Below are 20,747 nucleotides of genomic sequence, written 5' to 3'. Positions count from 1 at the left end.
AGGCAATTTCTGAAACTGCCCATTTCTGAAACTTGGGAACTTTCACATCCACAAAGCTTCTGTCTTACCAAGCTTCAGTGTGTATCTGGACCTGCTAAACAGTGCATCACCATTGTCATATATTAAAGTGCCTCAACGCTGGGTGTGACGTTGTGTAGTAAGCAACAAATGTTGCTTGAAGTCTTACAGTTCTGTTTGTCCTTTTTGTGCTCTGGACCATGAGAAGAGCCCTGCAGGATCAGACCAAGGTCCATCTGGTCCAGCACCTTTCCCTACCAACTGTGTCAAGCTAGATATCCCTGGAAGCTCATAGGCAGGAAATAGATTTGATGGCTATCTAGTGTTGAAGTTTCCTCCTGCTGAAGTTTCATTTAGCTATCATGTTGACAGACCAACATGCTGAGTTCTCATGTGCAACACATGACTGTGCTGCTGCAAGCAGTGTGTGGACATGCTCCTATGAGTATATTTTTATGTATTTGTGTGAGCCCATTGTGATCTGGGTAGACAGCGCCGATATACCAGTACATACATGTGTGCATGAATGTATACATATGCACATACATATGTTTCTGTTTGTTTGTGCATAAAAGAGGCAAGACTGCTTGTGCGATGCCCGCAGAGAAGGCTTTGGTTACATCTGTGAACCTGTCGTAGTTAAAATGGGGAATTTACTACAAAACCATCCTGGGCAATAAGTGTTTTACAGTATATAAACCCAGAGAGCAGTCAGTGGATGAAAGCACCTCCTAGCTCAGCTTGAGCATCTGTTCACTCTGCGTCTCTCAAGTGCAGCAGATTCAGTGTGGCCAGACAAGTGACAGTTCCTCTCTGCTTTCCTCTTGCTGCATCCCACCTGACATGGGAAACCTACAACAGGGACCAGAATATGGAAAGCTGGTTATTTACGAAGAATATGAGTTATTGCCTAGTGAAATTGACAAGTGTGCTTTCCAAAGGTTCTGAGAGCTAAAGGAGATGTTAGGCCTGTGCTTCTAAAGAAACCAATCTCCAATCAGGAATGATTTCCAGAAGTTCGTTTGCAGTGTTTATAGAAGGTGTCAGCAACTGGAAGCCGTAAGCCAAATCTGTCCCTCTAGGCAGTTGAGGAGTGTGAGATGGTTCCTCTACTTAGGGAGATGGAAACCAATGCCTTGACCCACCACCTCTTACAGCAGTGGAGGGGAATCTCCAGCCTTCCAGATATTGTTGGACTCCCAACTCTCCTCAGCCCCAGCCAGCATGGCCAACTGTCAAGGATTATGAGAGTTGCATTCCAGAGACGGAATGTCTTGCTGGCCCGGGAATTTACAAAGATAGCCTTTAGATAGCAAATCTTGCCTCCTTGCAAATAAATAATAATCCTAAAGAGAGTGTAGAGAGCACTTCCACAACCTTGATAAAGAGACAAAAGAAAATCAAAGATGCACACTGGTTTTTTTTCAGAAATAGTTTCTGCAAAAGAATTGACCTACTTTGCTAACAGTTAATGAAGCAAATTGGTAGGGAGAGGAAAGATGGCAGGATATAACAGAACAAAGGAATCTAATCTATAATAGTAACTATTTGAAAAACAAAAGATGTGACCTGGCACTGTACCACAATGACTCTATTTAGCTTTAAATCAGAGAGTTAAGTAGTGTAAACATTCAAAAACCAACATTGCACCCGTGAAGAAAGAGAGGCCCTGATATCTGCCGGCTGTTTGCTCACCTATGGAAATGAATTGTTTAGAAAATGTGTATCTAACAAGATGCTGATAAATCTCAGACCCCAGCAGGAAGAAGCTGATAATGCCATTCAGCTGCAGAAAGAGTTGAGTGGGAATACATAAGATGTAAATGCAAGCTAAAGATGCATCAAAGAAGGATCCAGACTATGTATATTTTAAGAACTCCTCCAAATCAAGGAACCTGACCCAGTGACTTCCACCCACAGAAACAGGCTTTCACACCTAGATCAGCTGCAGTGCACACTCAACAGGCTGCCGTTTGGAAGGAAAAGATGGTGCCCAGAATGAGATGGCTGAAAATAGAACTGATTGAATTACCCCCTCCAGATCCCTGTGCTGAAGCAATTTCTGAGTAGCTGTGAGTGCAGCTCTGTGCAGATTTATGTAAAGATCCTGTTGCCATAGATCAGAGTGAAGAGGTCTAGGAAATGGTCTTTGCATTTTTCACTTTTCTAAAAGGTTACACGTATGAATTTGAAGGCAAAATCATTGTTTGCCTCTGTTATTTTATTGCACAAATAACAATAAGGATGACAATTAAATCAACCAAAGGCCTGGTTAAAAAGGAATGTTTTTGCTGGGTGCCTAAAGGGGTATAATGAAGGTGCCAGGTGAGCCTTCCTGGGGAGCCACTGCAGAAAAGGCTAGTTCTTGTGTTACCACCCTCCAGACCTCCTGAGGAGGCGGAATATGACGAAGGGCCTCAGAATATGATTTCAGGGTCCGGGTAGGTTCATATGGAAAGAGGCAGTGAGGTATTGCGGTCTTGAGTCGTTTAAGACTTTATAGGTCAAAACCAGCACTTTGAATTGGGCCTGGAAACTAATTGGTAGCCAGTGCAGTCAGGCCAGGATCGGAGTAATATGATCAAACCATCCTGCTACAGTAAGCAACCTGGCCGCTGAATTCTGCACTAGCTGGAGTTGCCTGTCTTCAGAGGCAGTACAACGCATTGCAGTAATCTAACCTTGAGATTACCAGAACATAGACATAGTAGTTAGGCTATCCCTGTCCAGTTAGGGGCGTAGCTGGGCCACCAACCAAAGCTGGTGGAAGGCAGTCCGGGCCACTGAAGCCACCTGGGTCTTGAGGAATAGCAAAGGATCCAGGAGTACCCCAAGCTACAAACCTCCTTCAGAGGAAGTGTAACCCCATCAAGAGCAGGCAACCGCCCACCCATCTGGTATAGGGAACCACCCACTAACAATGCTTCAATCTTATCTGGATTGAGTTTCAGTTTGTTGGCTCTCATCCAGTCCATTACCAAGGCAAGACACTGGTCCAGCACTTCCACTGCCTCACCTGCAGAGGTAAAGGAGAAATAGAGCTGAGTGTCATCAGCATACTGCTGACAACTTACTCTGAACCTCTGGATAACCCTGCCCAGCGGTTTCGTGTAGATGTTAAACAACATAGACATCAACAGTGAATACAGAATCCTGTTTTTCTTTTTAAATGAAAAGTGGGCGTCTCAAGACTTCCTCATATAGTAGTCAATGGTATAATAATGGTCTTGTGCCTTCCTGGGCCTGTTAATCATTAAAAAGAAACCAGTCTTAACATACCTGTCCCCAAGTGTGCAAAGGAAATGCTACCAAAAATTGAAGAGGGCTCAGGCCTAGCTAGCCTTGGTCAAGCGCAGCACTTTAGTTTTCACAGAGGTGTAAAGAAGACCAGTACCATTTTTCTAGACTATGCAGAGGCTCCTGCTCCTGTGAACCACAGCAGACACCTACTGAAAGGAGAGAGAAAATATCTAAGACCTACCAGATTGTTTGGTTAATGGCCTCATTACTACATATCGACATTTTTTCACCGAGATGAATGGGAAGAGAAATAGATGGCAGAGATGGAGAATGAGGAACCATTCGCGGATTTAGGCACCAAGGATTTTTTTTATAATTTCTTTTTCCTGCCTCTACAGAAGTATCTTTGTCCTGATAACCCCTGCACCGTTAGTCAAGAAAAGGTATGCTTCAGATCCGTTGAGTAGGAAAAGGTGTGCTGCAAATTCCAGCTTGTGACTTTCTCCCCTGCAACATGATTATAGCTGCCGGAAATAAAACCCCTTAATACATTACTCCAGGGTAACTGGTCTACTTGAAATCACGCTAGGCTGTTCTTCCTTGCTCAGGGCACAAATCCCAAAACCAGGGAGGAAAACCAACAGCATAGTGTGGTTGGGCTTCAGAAGCTGGCAAATGTGAAATGGTACACAGATGCACAAATGTAGCAGCTCTGGCTCTGCTGACTGTTGATTCCCTGCCTGGTACTGCCCAGCCCATGCAAGGAAGATCAATGTGGAACTAAATTGTATCTGCTGTATCATTAGTGGGACCCTGAGACCAACACAGATGCGCAGTTCTTTGTACCAACTTGGAAGCACTGCCCCACCATCAATCCACTGCAAAGTAGCATGTCATCGAGGACGCTGGAAACAGATGGAGGATCCAGGTCACCCTTTGTTTAGACATGAATGGATGGCTCGGAGGCTGAGATTCAGGAACAGATTCAAGGACACAGAACCCGGAGAGGAGAAAATTTAGAGACACATGGAGGACTGGGAAGGTGGAGGAGAGTAGAACAGCCCTCTCCAGGCGCAGGCTACACAAGAAGGCAGCGATAACATGAACGAAGCGTACTGAGAGCTGCTGGTGCCGGGCGTGGAGAAGCAAGGAATAAGTGGTGGCTACCAAAGAAAGGCAGCCACCTGTAGGGTGAATCCATGCAGTCTGCATGAGGTCATGTGTCAGCATTGAAATACAAACAGGTGGCTTTCTAAATGATGGGCTGGTGCCTCTACCTAAGCACATAAGAAGAGTCTGCTGGATCAGGCCCAAGACCCATTTGGTCCAGCATCTTGTTCTCACAGTGGCCAGCCAGATGCCTAGGGGGAGCTTGTGCACAAGACTTGAACACAACAGCTTGTGGTAAGCAACTCAAAGATGCAGAGTGGAGGAAGACTGGGCCAGCACTTCTGTTCTGGGTGCCATTTGCCATGTAGTCCGTTGGTTCCTTCTGACCCAGCCTGGATACAGATAATTTCAGGTCAGGGCTGAGTCTTTTTTGCAGACAACAGCCCTCCCACTCTGTGTTTTCCAGCCTACATTCCCTGTTTCCGCTGCTTGACCTTTGGAAAGCTGGAACAGCTTAAAGGCCACAGGTTCCCTCTCTCTCTCCTTTAAGCATTATTCCCAGTGGCTTCCTTGTGGTGCTAGAACGATACAAGATTTGGAGCCCTGTGAACCCCCCCCCCCATGGGCGTTCCTGCTGAAATGGTCCCTTTCACAGTTGCCTCCTACCTAACCAACCTCTAAAGGCAGGAACCACCCAGAGAAAGGTCACAGAGGATCTTAACATTCAGGCAGGTCTGCATGGTCATGCGTATACAGCAATATAGTGTAATCAGGGCAAGCTGTTGTGCAGTTGGGCATTTCCTGGGACCCCAAGGCCAGCAAGTGACTTGCTGCCTCAACAGTAGTGCCATTCTCATGTTACTTGGAGGATTCAAGAAGATCAGAGGCAGCATGACTTGAATTCTAGGCTGGCATGTCCCATAACATCTAGGCTCGCATGCTCCCCAAATCCTGGAGCTGGCACTGAATCGTTTATGTGCATGTGTGAGTGAGCATGAGAGATAGGGAGAGCTGCATTGCCTGCCTCTAATCTCATGTGAGCATGATGGTGAGCGAGTGACATATACCGCATGCCTGTATTACGGCATGAGCGGGAGCCGTTCCGCTGGTGCATTCAATGTCCCAGGAGCCCTGATGTTATATAAAGATAAAACACAGGAGGCAGAGCCAGGGAAAGCCCATCAAACATGCCAATTTTTGGCTGGCTCTGGAGCCTTTGGACAAGGAATAACTAATTAGCAGCTGAGTTTACTTTAATTTCCTGCTGCTGCCAACATTTAAGTCAATAGAAGCTAGGGCTCCTTGAAATTCAACCTGGCTGTAGCAAAGGGCTGTAAATAAAGGTGCAGACAGAGAACTACCCAGACTGGTCTTCGTTCCATGGCAGTTCCAATGCCGCCTCTGATGAGTTGGCCAGTAGGGCACTGAAGGCAAAAGAGGCCCATGTGGCTGCAGCAGGACCTCTGGGCATCACCCCAGCAAAGCTGTGCTCACTCCTAGCACACCAGCCAAGATGAAAGCAGCATTTTGTATTCCACTTGAGTGGTTGTGGATTTACAGGCTTAACTCTGGACCTAACCCACTGGAGGAAGTCCTTTGTTCTCATCTTGGCTTTCAGGACATGAGAGCTGCAATCCTGAGCCATTAAAATCAATGAAGGTGTTGCTATCGATGTCTCAAGATTGCAGCCAAACATCCCAGGGTTACTCCTGGCATGGGATATATGTCTTTACTGCAGTAGACTCAGTACTGTCCACTGCACACTGGCACACTCCATGTGGCTCAGGGTTGAATTTGGACATTGGCTCCTTAACAGCATCGTTTGTCGGCACAGAGATGAGCTATTCTGGGCCGACTGAGCTGTGATTACTCGGTTCCTTCACTTTCTCCTTTTTATGTTTTTTATTTTAACCTCACATGTAATAACCGTGCAGTTGCATATTACTTCGGTTTTTATCACAGAGATGCACAATAGCACAAATCAAGGGGGTGTGCCCTAGATACAATGCGAAGTACATACCATAAGGACATACGGAGAGCCTACCAGGTCAGACCAAAGGCCCATCGATCCCAGCATCCTGTTCTCGCATTGGTCAGCCAGATGCTCAGGGAAAGCCCACAAGCAGCACCTGCATTCAGCAGCACTCTCCCCTCAGTTGCAAGTCCAGCAACAGATATTCACATGGACCACCCTACGTTTAGTACTTTCTTGCTTAAAATCTCAGGCAACTGTGCTGGGAGAGTCCTTTGCCCGACACCCTGGACAGCCACTTCCATTGAGAGCGGGCAGGCCTGAGCTAGTTGATGGTCCTGTGTTCCCACCTAGTGCAAGGCAGCTCCTTGTAACCTAAACCAGCCGCATTGAAAGAATTGCAGTTGCATCTGATTTGTTGTTGTTTTTTTGGGGGGGGGAGCAGCTGTGAAGTTGGGAGAGTTGCTCTTCCTGCCCATACCTGTTGTTTGGACTTAAACCCAGGTGGGCTGTGGGAGGACAGCAGGTGGGGTGGGTAGAAGGGGTCTTATAAACAGCAGCGAACACCAAGAAGGAGAGAGAGTGCTTACAGGATAGAGGAAGATTACAGTGGTGGAAGAGTAGCAGGAAAAATACCAGAGAAGGAAGATTCCTCATGCCAGCTGGTTTGCAGGAGGGATAGGCGCTCACTCGTAGGATGAGCTGGGGCTCTTTGGTCCAAGAGCAGAAACCAGGAGAGCAGATATAAGCCCTGTCCTCTGACATAAGAGGGGATTGAGAAGAATCTGAAATGACTTGTGGAGAACACCACACTGTTTTTCCAACTTCTCACAGTGGAAACCTTATGAGAAAGTGTTGATTTCTATTGTAGGGGATGGATTAGAATCTCCCCCCACCTCTAAAAAAAATAAATATGGGAGTGGGGTCTGATGCCAAACACATTTTCAGCCACAGAAGCAGTGGAGCAACATACACCTTTAGGACATGCCACTCTGCTTCAGCATAGGGTCTATCTAAACAGAAAGCAGGAGAGATGGATGTTGTTCGTGGTCCCTCCAGGTTAGATGCACGCAACAGATGCCTCCAATCAATACTTATCTGTGGCAAACAGCTAGTGCAAAATAAGCTCCAGCGTAGGTGATCAGCTGTGTTGTCACAGCACCACCTTGTGGACAGAATCATTTTTTTCTCAGCAAGTACTATAGTGATAGTTCATCCTTTCCTGGCTCAAGCGCCTGGAGGCCTTTGTCTTCAGGAAGGATGGTGGCAAGTCCAGTAATATTATCATGTAGTCAAGGGAGGCTGCCTTTTCTCCAGGAACTTCTGGCTTAGCCAGGCATAGCATGAACCCAGCAGTGGCACAGTTAGGTCACCCCTGTGCTGGTAAGCTAATAAGCACATGGAGGGTGGTATTCAGCTAAGTTTTACTCAGCGAAGACCCATGAAATTAACAAGCATGACTAAGATAGATCTATTCTGAGTAAAATTTAGTTGAACACAATTTAAATACACACACACCCCCCTCATTCAAGCCATTCTATCTTTATCCACATTCCATGAAGTGCATGTTTGTTTGCTTGCCTAATGTTTCTTGGAGATGCTGTACAGTATTTGAAATGCAAGCTTTTGTGTGTTTTTGACATGCTGTTTTTCCTGTTTCTGAAAGGCATTTCATGCTGTGCACAGGCTATGCTTTCTGAAGACCCATGGATGCAACTTCCACCTTACCCTATAATTAAGCCTGATCCAGCAATGGCAGCTTTCTAGCGCAGCAAAAACATTATCCATGGGGTGTAGAACCTCGCTGGAGAGAGTGGGAACCTTTTTCTGGTTTCATAATTGCAGCCGTGTCTGCCCTGGTCCCTTACCAAGGGAATAGTGCAGTGAAATGGATTAGACCAGGGGAATGTATATGGAATGAAAACAGAATATGTAGTATAGACAATGATATTCCCACATAGCAGCTCCATGCCACTGAAGAAATATCATCTGTGTGCAGCCTCAGTTCTCCGCATTAAAATTGCTAATGCACCTAAAGACCTCCGATGTTAAGGACCTGAAATAAGTTTCCTGCCCGGGAATCCCACATTTTATTAACATTGGAATTACTACTTAATCAACATGAATTGTTCCCCTTCACCTTATTTATACATGCAGCAACTAAGAATCATCTCTCTAGTCCATTTAAGAATGAGATTGGACATTCTAATCTCTCTCATAATTTTCTCTTTGAATAATATCCACCCTAAAGCACGATTCCTGAGCTCACAGAGCCTCTCTGAATTTGATGGTGTGAAGTATACCATGATACAGCTTTACCCTCGGGAGCTATCATTTCATCTCATTCGCTAAATCACACAGGGCACTGCATGTTTCTAACAGCTTTATACCCACAGCTGTAATTATATTTAGAGTCTTGATCTCATCTGACATGGTTGAGTGTGGCATCCCTCCAAGTGTAGATTCCTATTCCTTGGGCTGAGATTCCCCCCCCCCCCATACACACATCCCACCTTTAAGGGTGTGGGAGATTTAACAGGGCTACAGGCTACAGTCAAAAGTAGAGCGGGCTTAAGAACTTGCACTGGGAAGGAGTTATATTGCTGTCCAGTAGTGGAAATGGGGGACTAGACAAAAAAGGCAGGTGACTGTCAAGTAGGTAGGGACTGCCTAAATCTGGCTTGGTACATGGGATGCCTAGAGAGAGTGAGGTTGTCAGAAGGTGACGGAGCTGTTTAAGGAAGAGCTGAACAGGCAAAGCCTGTGATAGAGCATTCCGAAGGCCCATCTCAGAGAGCAAAATTTAGGAGTGGAAGAATATTGCCATTCTGTGCCATAATCTTAACAGCTCCAGCCTTTTGCTACCACCACAGAGGAAGAGAGTTCCTGCTAGTCCATGTTTCTTCATCCTGCCTCTTTCTTGTTTCTGGATGCAGCAGACAGTGTAATGTCATCGCCAGGGCCAGGCTATTGGCGCCCTAGGCAAGGCTAATTACTCACACCACACACACACACACCCCATAGCTAACTTAAAATTTCAAGAACAGATGTCCTGCAGAGATAAAATTCTCCAAAATATTATCAGAAATTTTTAAGATATAACAAAAAATACCGTATTTTTCGGACTATTGGACGCACCGGTCCATAGGACGCACCTAGATTTGGGGGGGGGGGAATAAAGGCAAAAAAAAATTATCCCCCCCCCCGCCAGGCGCGGGGCTGGGGCGGGGAAGCCCGAGCTTCCCCCTCCCCCAGAACGGGACCCAGAGCCATGCCGAAGCTGCGCGCAGCTTTGGCATCGCTCTGGGAGCTTGCGGGGCTGGGGGAGGAGGAAGCCTTCCGCCAGCCTCCAAACCATGTCGGGAGACAGCGGGATGGCGCGCTGCGCCTCTCCCGCTGTCCCCCGAGTTTGCGGGGCTGGGCCAGCCTTCTAACCAAGTCGGGGGACAGCGGGAAGGGCGCGCTGCGCCCCTGCCGCTGTCTCCCGAGTTTGCGGGGCTGGCGACGGGGAGGAGCAGGCTTCTCCCCCCGCCAGCCTTCTAACCAAGTCGGGGGACAGCGGCAAAGGCGCGCTGCCCCCTGCCGCTGTCTCCCGAGTTTGCGGGGCTGGCGACGGGGAGGAGCAGGCTTCTCCCCCCGCCAGCCTTCTAACCAAGTCGGGGGACAGCGGCAAAGGCGCGCTGCCCCCTGCCGCTGTCTCCCGAGTTTGCGGGGCTGGCGACGGGGAGGAGCAGGCTCCCCCCCCGCCAGCCTTCTAACCAAGTCGGGGGACAGCGGGAATGGCGCGCTGCGCCTCTCCTGCTGTCTCCCGAGTTTGCGGGGCTGGCGACGGGGAGGAGCAGGCTCCCCCCCCAGCCTTCTAACCAAGTCGGGGGACAGCGGGAAGGGCGCGCTGAAGCCTGGAGGTTGTGGGGCTGGTGGGGGGGAGAAGCAGGAGCGCCGCCATCCCGCTATTCCCCGACCTGATCTGGAGGTTGTGGGGCTGGTGGGGGGGAGAAGCATGCTTGCTTCTCCCACCCCCAGCCTCCAGATCAGGTCGGGGAATAGCGGGATGGCGGAGCGCCGCCATCCCGCTATTCCCCGACCTGATCTGGAGGTTGTGGGGCTGGTGGTGGGGAGAAGCATGCTTGCTTCTCCCACCCCCAGCCTCCAGATCAGGTCGGGGAATAGCGGGATGGCGGAGCGCTGCCATCCCGCTATTCCCCGACCTGATCTGGAGGTTGTGGGGATGTGGGGGGGGGGAGAAGCAGGCTTGCTTCTCCCACCCCCAGCCTCCAGATCAGGTCGGGGAATAGCGGGATGGCGGCGCTTCGCCATCCCCCTATCCCCCGAGCTTGTGGGGCTGGGGGGGGGAGAAGCAGGCTTGCTTCTCCCCCCGCCAGCCTCCAGATCAGGTCGGGGAATAGCGGGATGGCGGCGCTTCGCCATCCCCCTATCCCCCGAGCTTGTGGGGCTGGGGGGGGGGAGAAGCAGGCTTGCTTCTCCCCCCCGCCACCTCCAGATCAGGTCGGGGAATAGCGGGGTGGCGGCTCTGCGCCTCCCCGCTGTCCCCAGCTTTTGGGTGCAGGCTGCTGCCCGCAAGCCTTGCGAGCCCGCGGGACATCCCGCCGGGCTTGCAAGACTTGGGATAGCTTCCTGAAGCCTGGAGAGCGAGAGGGGTCGGTGCGCACGGACCCCTCTCGCTCTCCAGGCTTCAGCAAAAGCCTGCATTCGCACCATAGGACGCACACACATTTCCCCTTCATTTTTGGAGGGGAAAAAGTGCGTCCTATAGTGCGAAAAATACGGTAATCTGAATAAAGCTGCCCCTCAAAGGTCAGTCCTGCACTCCTCTGAGGCTTGTGCGCTGGACAGCTGCCTAGTTGGACTGATGGTAGCACTGCCCCCGGTCATCACACTGTGGAGCTGAAAGGGGCAGGGCAAGGCATAGATAGCATGCTGATGTTATATCACTTTGCAAGAATGCGGAGATGTCTCTCCATCACTTCTTGTCACATGCAGCCTTCCTGGAGGTCTCTCTCTAGGAAACTTCAGCAGAATGCTCATAGAGCTATGTACCACCCACTCATCCAGAGGTACCAGCTGCTGTGCTGACCGTGTTTCTTCTTTTTCTTTCTTTCTCAGAGCTCCTGTGAGAGCCTGGGCCGCCACAACGAGGGCAGCTACCCCACAGGACTTCTGCCCAACCACCACCACCGCCACCACTACTCGGGCCAAGGGGTCTTCGAAGACTTTGCTTGCTAAGCCAGCTCATGCGCTGCTCCCCCCAAACAGCAGCAGTGCCTCTGGAGCAGCTTGGGGCACAGCAGGCTCCAGCCTGCGCCAAGAAGCCTTTTCCAAGTGGCCAGGCCAGGCCTTCCTCCCACCTCCAAAGGCTTCCAAAAAGCACTGGGATGCTTTTATAGCCCCCTCCCTCCTGTAACTAACCCCCTTCCCCAGTCCAGCTGGTCCTGCCCCTGCCCTCCAGGGCTCAGCACCCCCCCCAACAAACCTTCCCCATACTGAAGCACAGAGAAAGACCGAGGATCAGCTGCCAAGAACAGGGAGGTGGAATGGACTCTAAACTGCTCCACTGATAGGAAGCAAGGCTTGACTGAGGCAGGCAGCCTGCCTGGAATTTCACAAAGTGGGAGGAAGGGGGACATGGAGCACGCAAGGGAGCAAAGAGGAGCAAAAAGTAGAGGCAACTCTCTCTCCCAGGGCCCAGTCTATAACACGGTAGCACCACACAACCAGCTGCTCACACAGCCCCACGTGGCAGCCTCTGCCACAGACTCTGAGTAGCGGGAGCCATGTTCCCTCCAACACCTCTCACTTTGTCCTGTCTTATCATTACTGTTCCTACTTACACCTCTTCCCTCAGCCTCCTTACAAACATACATTTCCATGTACCACTATTTTACATGCACACAAGGGTGTCTCAGGGCAGGAAAGAGGTTCTGTATCCCACTGGCTGCTGCTGCTGTTGGGCAGTGATGTACCCCACTGCTCACTTGCTGCTGCCCCCCACACTGAGACTGTGCCCACAAGGAGGTTTAAAGACCTCCCATCCTGCCCACGATGTGCCCCTTTACCATATGGGTACAGGCCCCTCACCCTCATGGCTGGCCAGCCGTCAACCATCCCTTCTTCCCTCAGAACTGTATATTTGTACATAACTGTTTTGGGTCTGTGGTTTTTAGCCGGCTACACTCAGTCTTTCGTTGCTGCAGCTGGCCCCTGCCGGCATTGCTAAAAACTGCTGGTAAGGCTGGACACCACGACATCGACGTCCAATCTCAGGTTCCCTCCCAGCTCAAGTGCAGAGGCCAATGCTGCAGGAGGCTGCTGGCACCAACAAAGCCCGAGTTCCCTTGGGGCAGCCCCTTCCCAGATGTACAGACACCCCCCCTTCCCACATCTTCCACCCTTCCACAATCCTCCAGCAGTATTCAGGGTCCAAGCCACACAAAAACACCCCACCCTCAGGAGAAAGAGCCTTATGGGTCCCACACAATGTCAAGGGGAGGATAAGGAGCCCAGGCAGCCCCCCAGGACTCAGATCCCTAGGCTGAAGCACTTAGTAGCAGACTTGCCCAGTGCATCCGCGTGTGGGGAGTGTGGGTGTGTGCGATGACTCCTCAAGGGCAGCAGGGGAAAATGTCAACTTTCTCTTTGCAGCAGGGCCCTGAGTAAAGGTACAGCAGGAAAAAGCCAACCAACCTACCTTGTGCTGTCTTGATGGGACAAGGGAATACCCCAGAACCCAGCTGTGGTCCTCAGCCCTCCATGTAGCAAACCAAAGGGGGCTCCAGCATGCACCGTCGAGACACCTCATGGTGTCATGCCCCACACTTAGGGAAACGTGCCTGTAATCCTGGGGGTGCATTTTCAGGAAGAAAGGTGGCACAGGAATATGCTGCAAATGCCCCCCCCCTTCCTCCTCCAGTGACAACACCAAACGCTTGCATACACCACCTTCAAGAGCCAAGAGCAGTCAAGGCATTTGACTGCTGCAGAGGGAGTGGGATATTGCAAATCAAATCCGCCTGCCTGCTGCATATGTGTGTGACTCCAAGGGTGCAGGCTGCAGGAGACTCTCGACTGGGACCCAGCCAGGGATCTTCCCAGGAGGGGGTCTGTTAATCCCATGACTTTACTGAGCGCGAGTCGCCGTTTTACAAATGTACAAGTTTCTCCCAATAAAGAGGCACAAGTAGAACTCCAGCCTTGTTTCTTGTGTCATCAGTGATTCTACCCACTATTATCTAGAGCTCCATCCTTCCTTGGTTTCTTTCCAGCTCTGCTCCTATCAGGAAAGGGATGGGGGAAAGGCACTGGACCATGTGAGATAACACTTGCATTGAGGCAATGTCCCCTAACCTCCCTGCCAAGATGTCCAAATGAATGCTCATTAAATAGCCAATATTGTCTAATCACAAACAACTCGGGCTGAATGCTCATCTGCAGGCAATCAAAATGACACCATCCCTGGCTGCTGGAGACAGGCAATCCTTACACTTATGTAGCCAGCAGACCAAACTATAAGAAATGGTGGGAAGGAGATCCCATAACTAGTTTTCTTACTGGTCGGTTGGTTGTAGCGCAGGGAGTTGGACAAAGCAGCCATGGAAGAACCCCAATTGAGTGGGATGAACAGAGCTGGGGAAAGGTATGTTAAATTCTTTCTCCCATATATGCAAGCTTCCCAGTAATAAATCCATAATAGGCTAAATCCTGTACAAGTATATGTTAGCTGCGATTCTTGCATTGCAGGGGATTGGACTATATGGCCCTTTGGGTCCCTTCCAACTCTGCAATTCTCTAATTTTATGAACATAAAACGCGTTTTACACCAAGGTCTTCATCAACTGCCTAATATAAAACAAAAACAAATTAAGTATCATGAATCAACAAGCTTTACCTCACATACTCACGAGAGGCTTCAAGTCTGGAAAAAGATGATAAATTTGTATGGCGGTGGCTGGTTATATTAATTGGCCCAGGAAAGTTTGCTTTGATGAACAACAATTCATTTATCCAGAATGGCTATTTACACTGGAGATGTGAAGTAATTGTTTCGCCTTCCTCCTACAAAGTTTAACATCCAAGAGTCAAAGCTTATTGATTTGCTATGTTTATGGTTTCATTTCATTCATGTTATATTAAAGTACTGCTAAACAGTTGGGGTGGGTGGGTTGCAACCCCACTGAAGAGCTGGGACAGATAGGATTCAAAAGCATCTTACAGAGGATACTGTCTTGAATAGGTGTGGGTGCGTGATTTCAGATGGTGTAAAGCTTAATAGCATAAAGCTTACTGTGGGGGTGGACACTCTCATTCCTTATTCTTTTCTACATATTTTGGCTATTATTGACAGCAGCCAAGGGAAAGAAGATTCAACACCATATTGCAAAGAACACAATCCTGGACATTGGGCCCATCGTTTGGGGTGGTCCAAAGCTAACTGTGGGGTGCACCCTCCCAGCTGCTCCTTTGTAATTGTCATCTGGGCTCACCACATATGACAGGCCATTGTCCCAAAACTATGGCTTTGACTGGAGGACAATTATTGCCCATCTTGAAGAAAACGGTCACCCAGTCATGATGTGTACATATAATATGGAACAGACCAAAGCTTGTTTTGGGGTTCAGGGGCATATAAACTTTAGGTCCCTTAATAATAGTTCTGACTGAGCGTTGTTTTGAACTCTCAGTGCAAACAGGGAACTGGTAACCAAGTTCAAGATCAACTCAGTCAGCCTCCTTGTCCACTAGGCCAAACAAGGATCTGCAACCCCCCACCCAAAAAGAAAGAAAGAAAAAAGAACAAGAAAAGGGATGAATTGACACTACTCTTTGTACATATTAAAGGCAGCATGAGAGATTTCAGATTTGCCTGTGGTGAACAATTTGGGTGAATATGCAAGTACTCTGAGAACTCACAAGTTCACACAATGAAGCCAAATGCCATTCTGCACCACCCAAGCTCTCCTAAGTGGTCCTGGATACAGAACCATTGGTACAAGCTTGGCTGCATACAGAGCAGCTAGCAATAGCTGCCAGTTTAGCTCTTTAGGTTTCTTAACCAGTATTCTGGAGGATGTGACTCCACTGTTTTACCATCAGTTTCTAAGCTCAGCATAAAGTGAGCTGTCAGGAAGGACAGAGAGATGGTTAGGAAGAAAAACTGGGAAAACGCTGCTCTTTCTTAATAGGCAATATTTCTTTCGAGCTACAGGCAAATAGACACAACAAAATGTTAAACATGCAAGTTAAACAAAAGCCTCCCTTTTCTCGGCTGATAATTGAGCTGGGCCACTTCAGCCAAGGCATTTATCTTCCCAGCCTACGTTCTGATAACCCATTTTAAACAAATCCACCCTAACTCAGCATGTACTCCCACTGCTAGATAAAAAGTTGGGTGGAATATATAGGAAGTCTTATCAACAAAAATAAACCAAGTTGACAACAATATGCTAAAAAATCTCTGCCTATATAAATGCTGCTGCTAGCACCTAGGACTTTTTTCCAGCCAGAACTCAGTTCCGGCACGTCTCAGGTGAGTGCCATTGCTATTATAAGAGAACAAGGGAGGTATTCATGGTGAATTCCGATTACACATCACTATGGCACTTCTTTCTTTGGAAGCTTACTTGATTTCATTCTCCATATAAAGATCACCTGGGCATTTTGGTCAGGGAGACACATTACGTTCCCAGTACTAAATTACTCTTGGGGTCCAGTATCTCCACCCACAGCAATTCTGTGAAAGAGTCTGCTTCTTTGGGGATTTCTGCTTTGCTGAACTTTAATATACAGAGCAAGACCACCTCTGATATATGGCTGCCGATCCTTCCTATGTAGCCTGTATCCAGAGATGAGTGTCCCGTTCCACTCTTCCATTTCTCCATTCCACCAGGTTTTGACTATGCCCACTGTGCTCTCCTTTGAGATGAAACCCTCCAGTTTGCCCAGCTTGACTCAGAGGCTTCTAGTCTGGGCATACTACGATTATGTACTGGGTTTCTTACGCACCCTTCACTACAAGTTCCGAGGGCAAGTTACAACAGTATACAAAAATAATAATATTAGAAACGGTTAAAACAAGTTACTACAGCCAGATGAACTGGGTGGATCCTAAAATCTATAAATCTCAGGTATCAAAAGGCCAGAATGAAGAGACATGCCTTCAGCATATGTAGAACCCTATAGAAGGGAGGGGCCACACAACCCTTAGGGGGGAGAAAATTCCACAGGTTGGGGCTGCCACAGGTAAGGCCATCTCTTTGACCTCCCCTTCAAACCCACAATTGCCCCACCTGCTGAAACATTGCCCCTGCTTCTGAGTGATGGCTGAATCAGGAGAAGTGCAGCACCTCACAGATTTACTGAATTCCTGCCCAGACGACTCTGTGGGCAACCCTATTAGCAAGGACAACATTTTCTTGGCTAGAAGTCTTTGGGGTACCAGGCGAAAGTCCCAGTTCACCCCTTGCAAATCAGTTTTGTGATAGAGCCCAAATTATATAAACTAATTAATTTGCATTGAATGATTGTGATTTTATAATGTTCTAATTTAAACAAGTCAAGCAATTTAAATAAATCATAGTAAAGTTTTAATTTAAACAAAAGTGTAGGAGGACCCAGCTAAACATCAGGGTGGACTCTTTCCTTGGATGATTTTAAGCAGAGGTTGGACGAACATCTGTCATTTATGATCTAGCTGAGATTGCTACATTGCAGGGGGTTGGTCTAGATGACCCTTGGGACCCTTCAAACTCTACAATTCTGATTCTATGACCCAGCATCAGGCATATGAAAGGAAGATCATAGTTTTAATTTAGTTTTCATTCTTGCTTGCCTTGCCCTCACTCTAGCAAACTGATATCTCTCTCTCTCTCTCTCTCTCTCAAGCTTTAACCATTACACTGTGCTTTGTAGACTGCAAGTTCCTAATTCTCTAGCCTTTTTTAAATCTTCAGCTGTTTGTCAACACACATCAAAGTGTCCTTATATATTTCAGAAAGGATTAGGAGGAAGGACACGGGCTGGATTAGAAGGGGTGAGAAATGGATGTTCATTAGCAAGCAATCATCTTCTGGAAAGAAAAAAATAATGCTTATGATTAAATGAACAGAATTTGAAGAAGTCAATTTTAAATCTAGCTCAGGAGCGCAAACGGATCAAAGGAGGGAATGTAAATACACCCCTTAGGCCATGACTTGTTTTGGAAATTCAGAATAACCTATATCATTTGAAATGCATGGACCTCCCTCAGTTGAAATCCTCTGGACCAAACCAGTATAAATATCTGTGGACTCTCAGCTGCTCTTACAATATCACATCACTGGCATTTCTATGAGACAACTTCAAGCGACTGTGGTTGAGAATCTGACTTTGCAGGCCCCTTCAATATCATCTTGTCAGTTATGTGTGTTATGCTCTGAATTGTTCTGTCTGGTTTAATGAAAGTAGAGCAATAAATTAAGCCTCTCAAGTTCTTTGCTTTAATTTAAATGACAACATATTATACCTTTGCAGCACATTATTTCCCTCAAAGAATTCTGGGCACTGTAGTTTCTTAAGGGTTGCTGGGAATTGTATCTATGTGAAGGATAAACTACAGTACCCAGAAATCTGGGGGGTGCTTTGAATGTACTTTGTAAATACAGGGTGGGGAATGGTTTTCACATTGAGTGTTGTATTTCCTCATGGAACCCTCTGGTGCCAGTAGTGGACAGGGCCACAAGCAAAAATGAGTTGGGCAGTGGATATGACTCTTACCTTTCTACAGTGGGCTACACTCCAGCCAAAGGTTTCCACAACACACACACCCCTCCATCTAGGCAAGCAAGACCCATTCCCAAATATTCAAGGGCACCAGTGTGAACAGGGCTGGGCAAAGAGTCTAAGGGGCTGTATAGTGAGAGGGCTAGAGAGCATCATTTATGCCTTCAACCTGAGATTCCCCATACCTGATATAAATACTGAAGGCATAAAAACCATATGTAGGGAGCCTCCGCAACACTAATCAATTATGTCATTTCTGGTGTAGTAGTGAATTTGTAATAGAGGAAATCATTAGGCACATTTTACAAATCAATCCAATATTGCTCCTCTTATGAATCTATGAGGTAGCCCTGGAGCCCTTATTGTATCCTGTCCATGGCCTTCGCAAACCTGGTACTCATCGGTTGCCATCAACTCCAGCCAAGACGGCTGCATAAAGACTCCACAGTGTTGCTATTGGTTGCAGCCAGTCAGGAAACAGGCCTGCACTGCAACACATCTATAGCGTGCTCCATAAAACTCATGACACAAACCACCATGGAGAATTGCTTTAGCTGGGAAGCCCGCTCAACAAAGTAATCTTTCTGAGGGGCAAAGCAAGAGTGACAGGTTTTAGGAGACATGGCAACTGGGGTCCCCTCGCCCCACTTTATAAACTAATGTGAAAATCATGTCTGTCGCACGTATTGTGTGAATCTTTACAGAAAGGCATTCTGGAGCCATCTTCTCCATCCCTTGATAGCATTTTATTTCTTACCTTCAACAATGGTGCTCTTGATTTTTTCTCTTTCCTGCGTTGCATCCATCAGCCTCCAGAGTGTAACATACCATTTTGACATTTTCTGGAATCTTTCCTATGGCTCTGGCTACTGATTTGTATCCTGTAAAAACACACACTGCATTTTTTTGTTCCCAATTTGTAATCACAATAATAAAAAGGCTGTTCTTATGTGTGTGGAACTAGTATGAATATACAGTGAACTGACTGGCCATGTGGTCCAAGAGCAAAAGGAATAGCATTGATTTATATTTCACTTGCCATTTTTCTCCTGGTGCAGCACAATCACATATTACATGCATTTAACTTATGTGATATCAACTATAGGCAGTTGAATTCCCACAAGTAATAAGCGGAGTTGGTGCGTGGAGAGGGCCTTGCTTGAGAAGCAACACAATGAGCTTAAAAAGCTCACCGCACCACATTTTCCTGGAGCAAAATTTAAGCTCTCTTCTTTTGTTTCTGAGCAAGGCTCCCACAAGATCTCACAGGAACTTGGGTGGCCCCAAAAGACCTTGTGAGAGCATCCCGGGTTTGCTGGAGCTCGCACAGGGGTTCAGTTCTAAGGGTTTGGGTATTATGCATTTTTGCATATACACAGAACCCTTGGAATTGAACTCTGCATAAGATACAATCATACTGTATTATGTGCTGTCCCACCCACCCCAGACCACGTTTTCTTTTGAGTTGTAAACATGTGACCTGCCCTGCCCCTCAACATCAAGAAAGATTTACATTTCTAAAAGTACGGACCATTCTTTTAAACAAAACAGAACACTGACTGCTTAGGTGTTCACAAACATGGACCATCACAGAAAACACGCACAAAATGTAAGGATCGGATGCTATTTCATCAGAAGTTCACAAACTGTTTGCCCCCAGGGTGAAAAGGATCACTCTGTTAAGGGGTCTCTGCATCATTTCTTTACACGACTTATATGCCAACACTCACCATTCATGGTTGGAGAAAACTGACCCAAATCTGACCCACTTTTTTATCTGGGCTGGCTTTTGAGCATGCACAGAAGTGAAAATTTTAATGTTATGATTATTTATGGTGTTAAAATGTTACGCCATTTTAAGTGGCTGGCTTCTTTGAACACCATTTCCTGTCCATTACATGTATGGGGACAATTTGATGGGTGCTGCTCCCACACCTTTCCTTCCATTTTTTTCTATCAACCAAAAGGAAAGGATGCACTTTTCCCACCAGTTGGTGCTGACGGCATGTTCACAGAGCAGAAGTACTCTTGCAAAAAAAGAAAAGAAAAGGAAGTTAAAAATAAAAACAAATTTTGCCCTTGTAAGTACAGGAAGCAGGAAAGGAAAAGGGAAAGAATGCTTGGCTTCCAAAGAAGGAAGGAAGGAAGGCTGCTCTTTTGTGCGAATTGGCATATCAGAAAATCTGTATTTCAAAAATACTGTTTCTAAAAAAAAGGTGTGCATGCACAAGTAAACAATCTTTGCCTCCAAACCTACAACAGATGTCAGAGTTGTTGATGTATTATTTTTTGCAGCTCTTTTATGCAAATCTCATAGATAGCTAGTATTTTTTTTAAAAAAAATACTTGTTTTAAGGTGCATGCACACAGGTAAACATACCAAGGCGCATGCCCACAAAAGATATCTGGCTCCTGGAACTTACGGTGTGTAGGGTGCACTCATTGCGCGAATGGAAGAACAACACACAGTGCTACTGTATCCCTTCAAGCAGCACCCACTAGCATGAATGGGAAACGGACAGGTTTTGGAGGCATACAATTGAAAGCACTCATGTGTGGAGGAAAACACACATGCACATTAGCACCCGAGTGTGGACACAGCTACCTAACTACTTGTATTACATTCCTTGAAATA

The 20,747-nt window shown here is 47.3% G+C and overlaps 2 protein-coding genes across 10 annotated transcripts in view; one reads left to right on the top strand and one right to left on the bottom strand.

The window, feature by feature from the left end:
• ASIC4 (acid sensing ion channel subunit family member 4) overlaps nucleotides 1–13,546 on the top strand; it is a 232,915-nt gene extending 219,369 nt beyond the window's left edge. For 3 of the 4 annotated variants that reach the window (XM_081171432.1, XM_081171435.1, XM_081171433.1), the window contains exon 10: nucleotides 11,465–13,546. In XM_081171432.1, the coding sequence (XP_081027558.1) occupies nucleotides 11,465–11,584 (120 nt within the window). In that variant the 3' untranslated portion in view covers nucleotides 11,585–13,546. Of the gene's footprint in view, nucleotides 1–3,656; nucleotides 3,813–11,464 lie in introns of those variants that run through there. The other variant, XM_081171434.1, reaches the window with a different exon arrangement.
• Nucleotides 1–20,747, bottom strand: part of OBSL1 (obscurin like cytoskeletal adaptor 1) — a 178,404-nt gene that overhangs the window by 43,870 nt on the left and 113,787 nt on the right. The window lies entirely within an intron of this gene.

Source organism: Podarcis bocagei (genome assembly GCF_964188305.1).
Source record: "Podarcis bocagei genome assembly, chromosome: 1".
NCBI lineage: Eukaryota > Metazoa > Chordata > Lepidosauria > Squamata > Lacertidae > Podarcis > Podarcis bocagei.
Note: the sequence above shows the minus strand (reverse complement) of the source record. Positions and strands in the feature narration are given on the sequence as shown.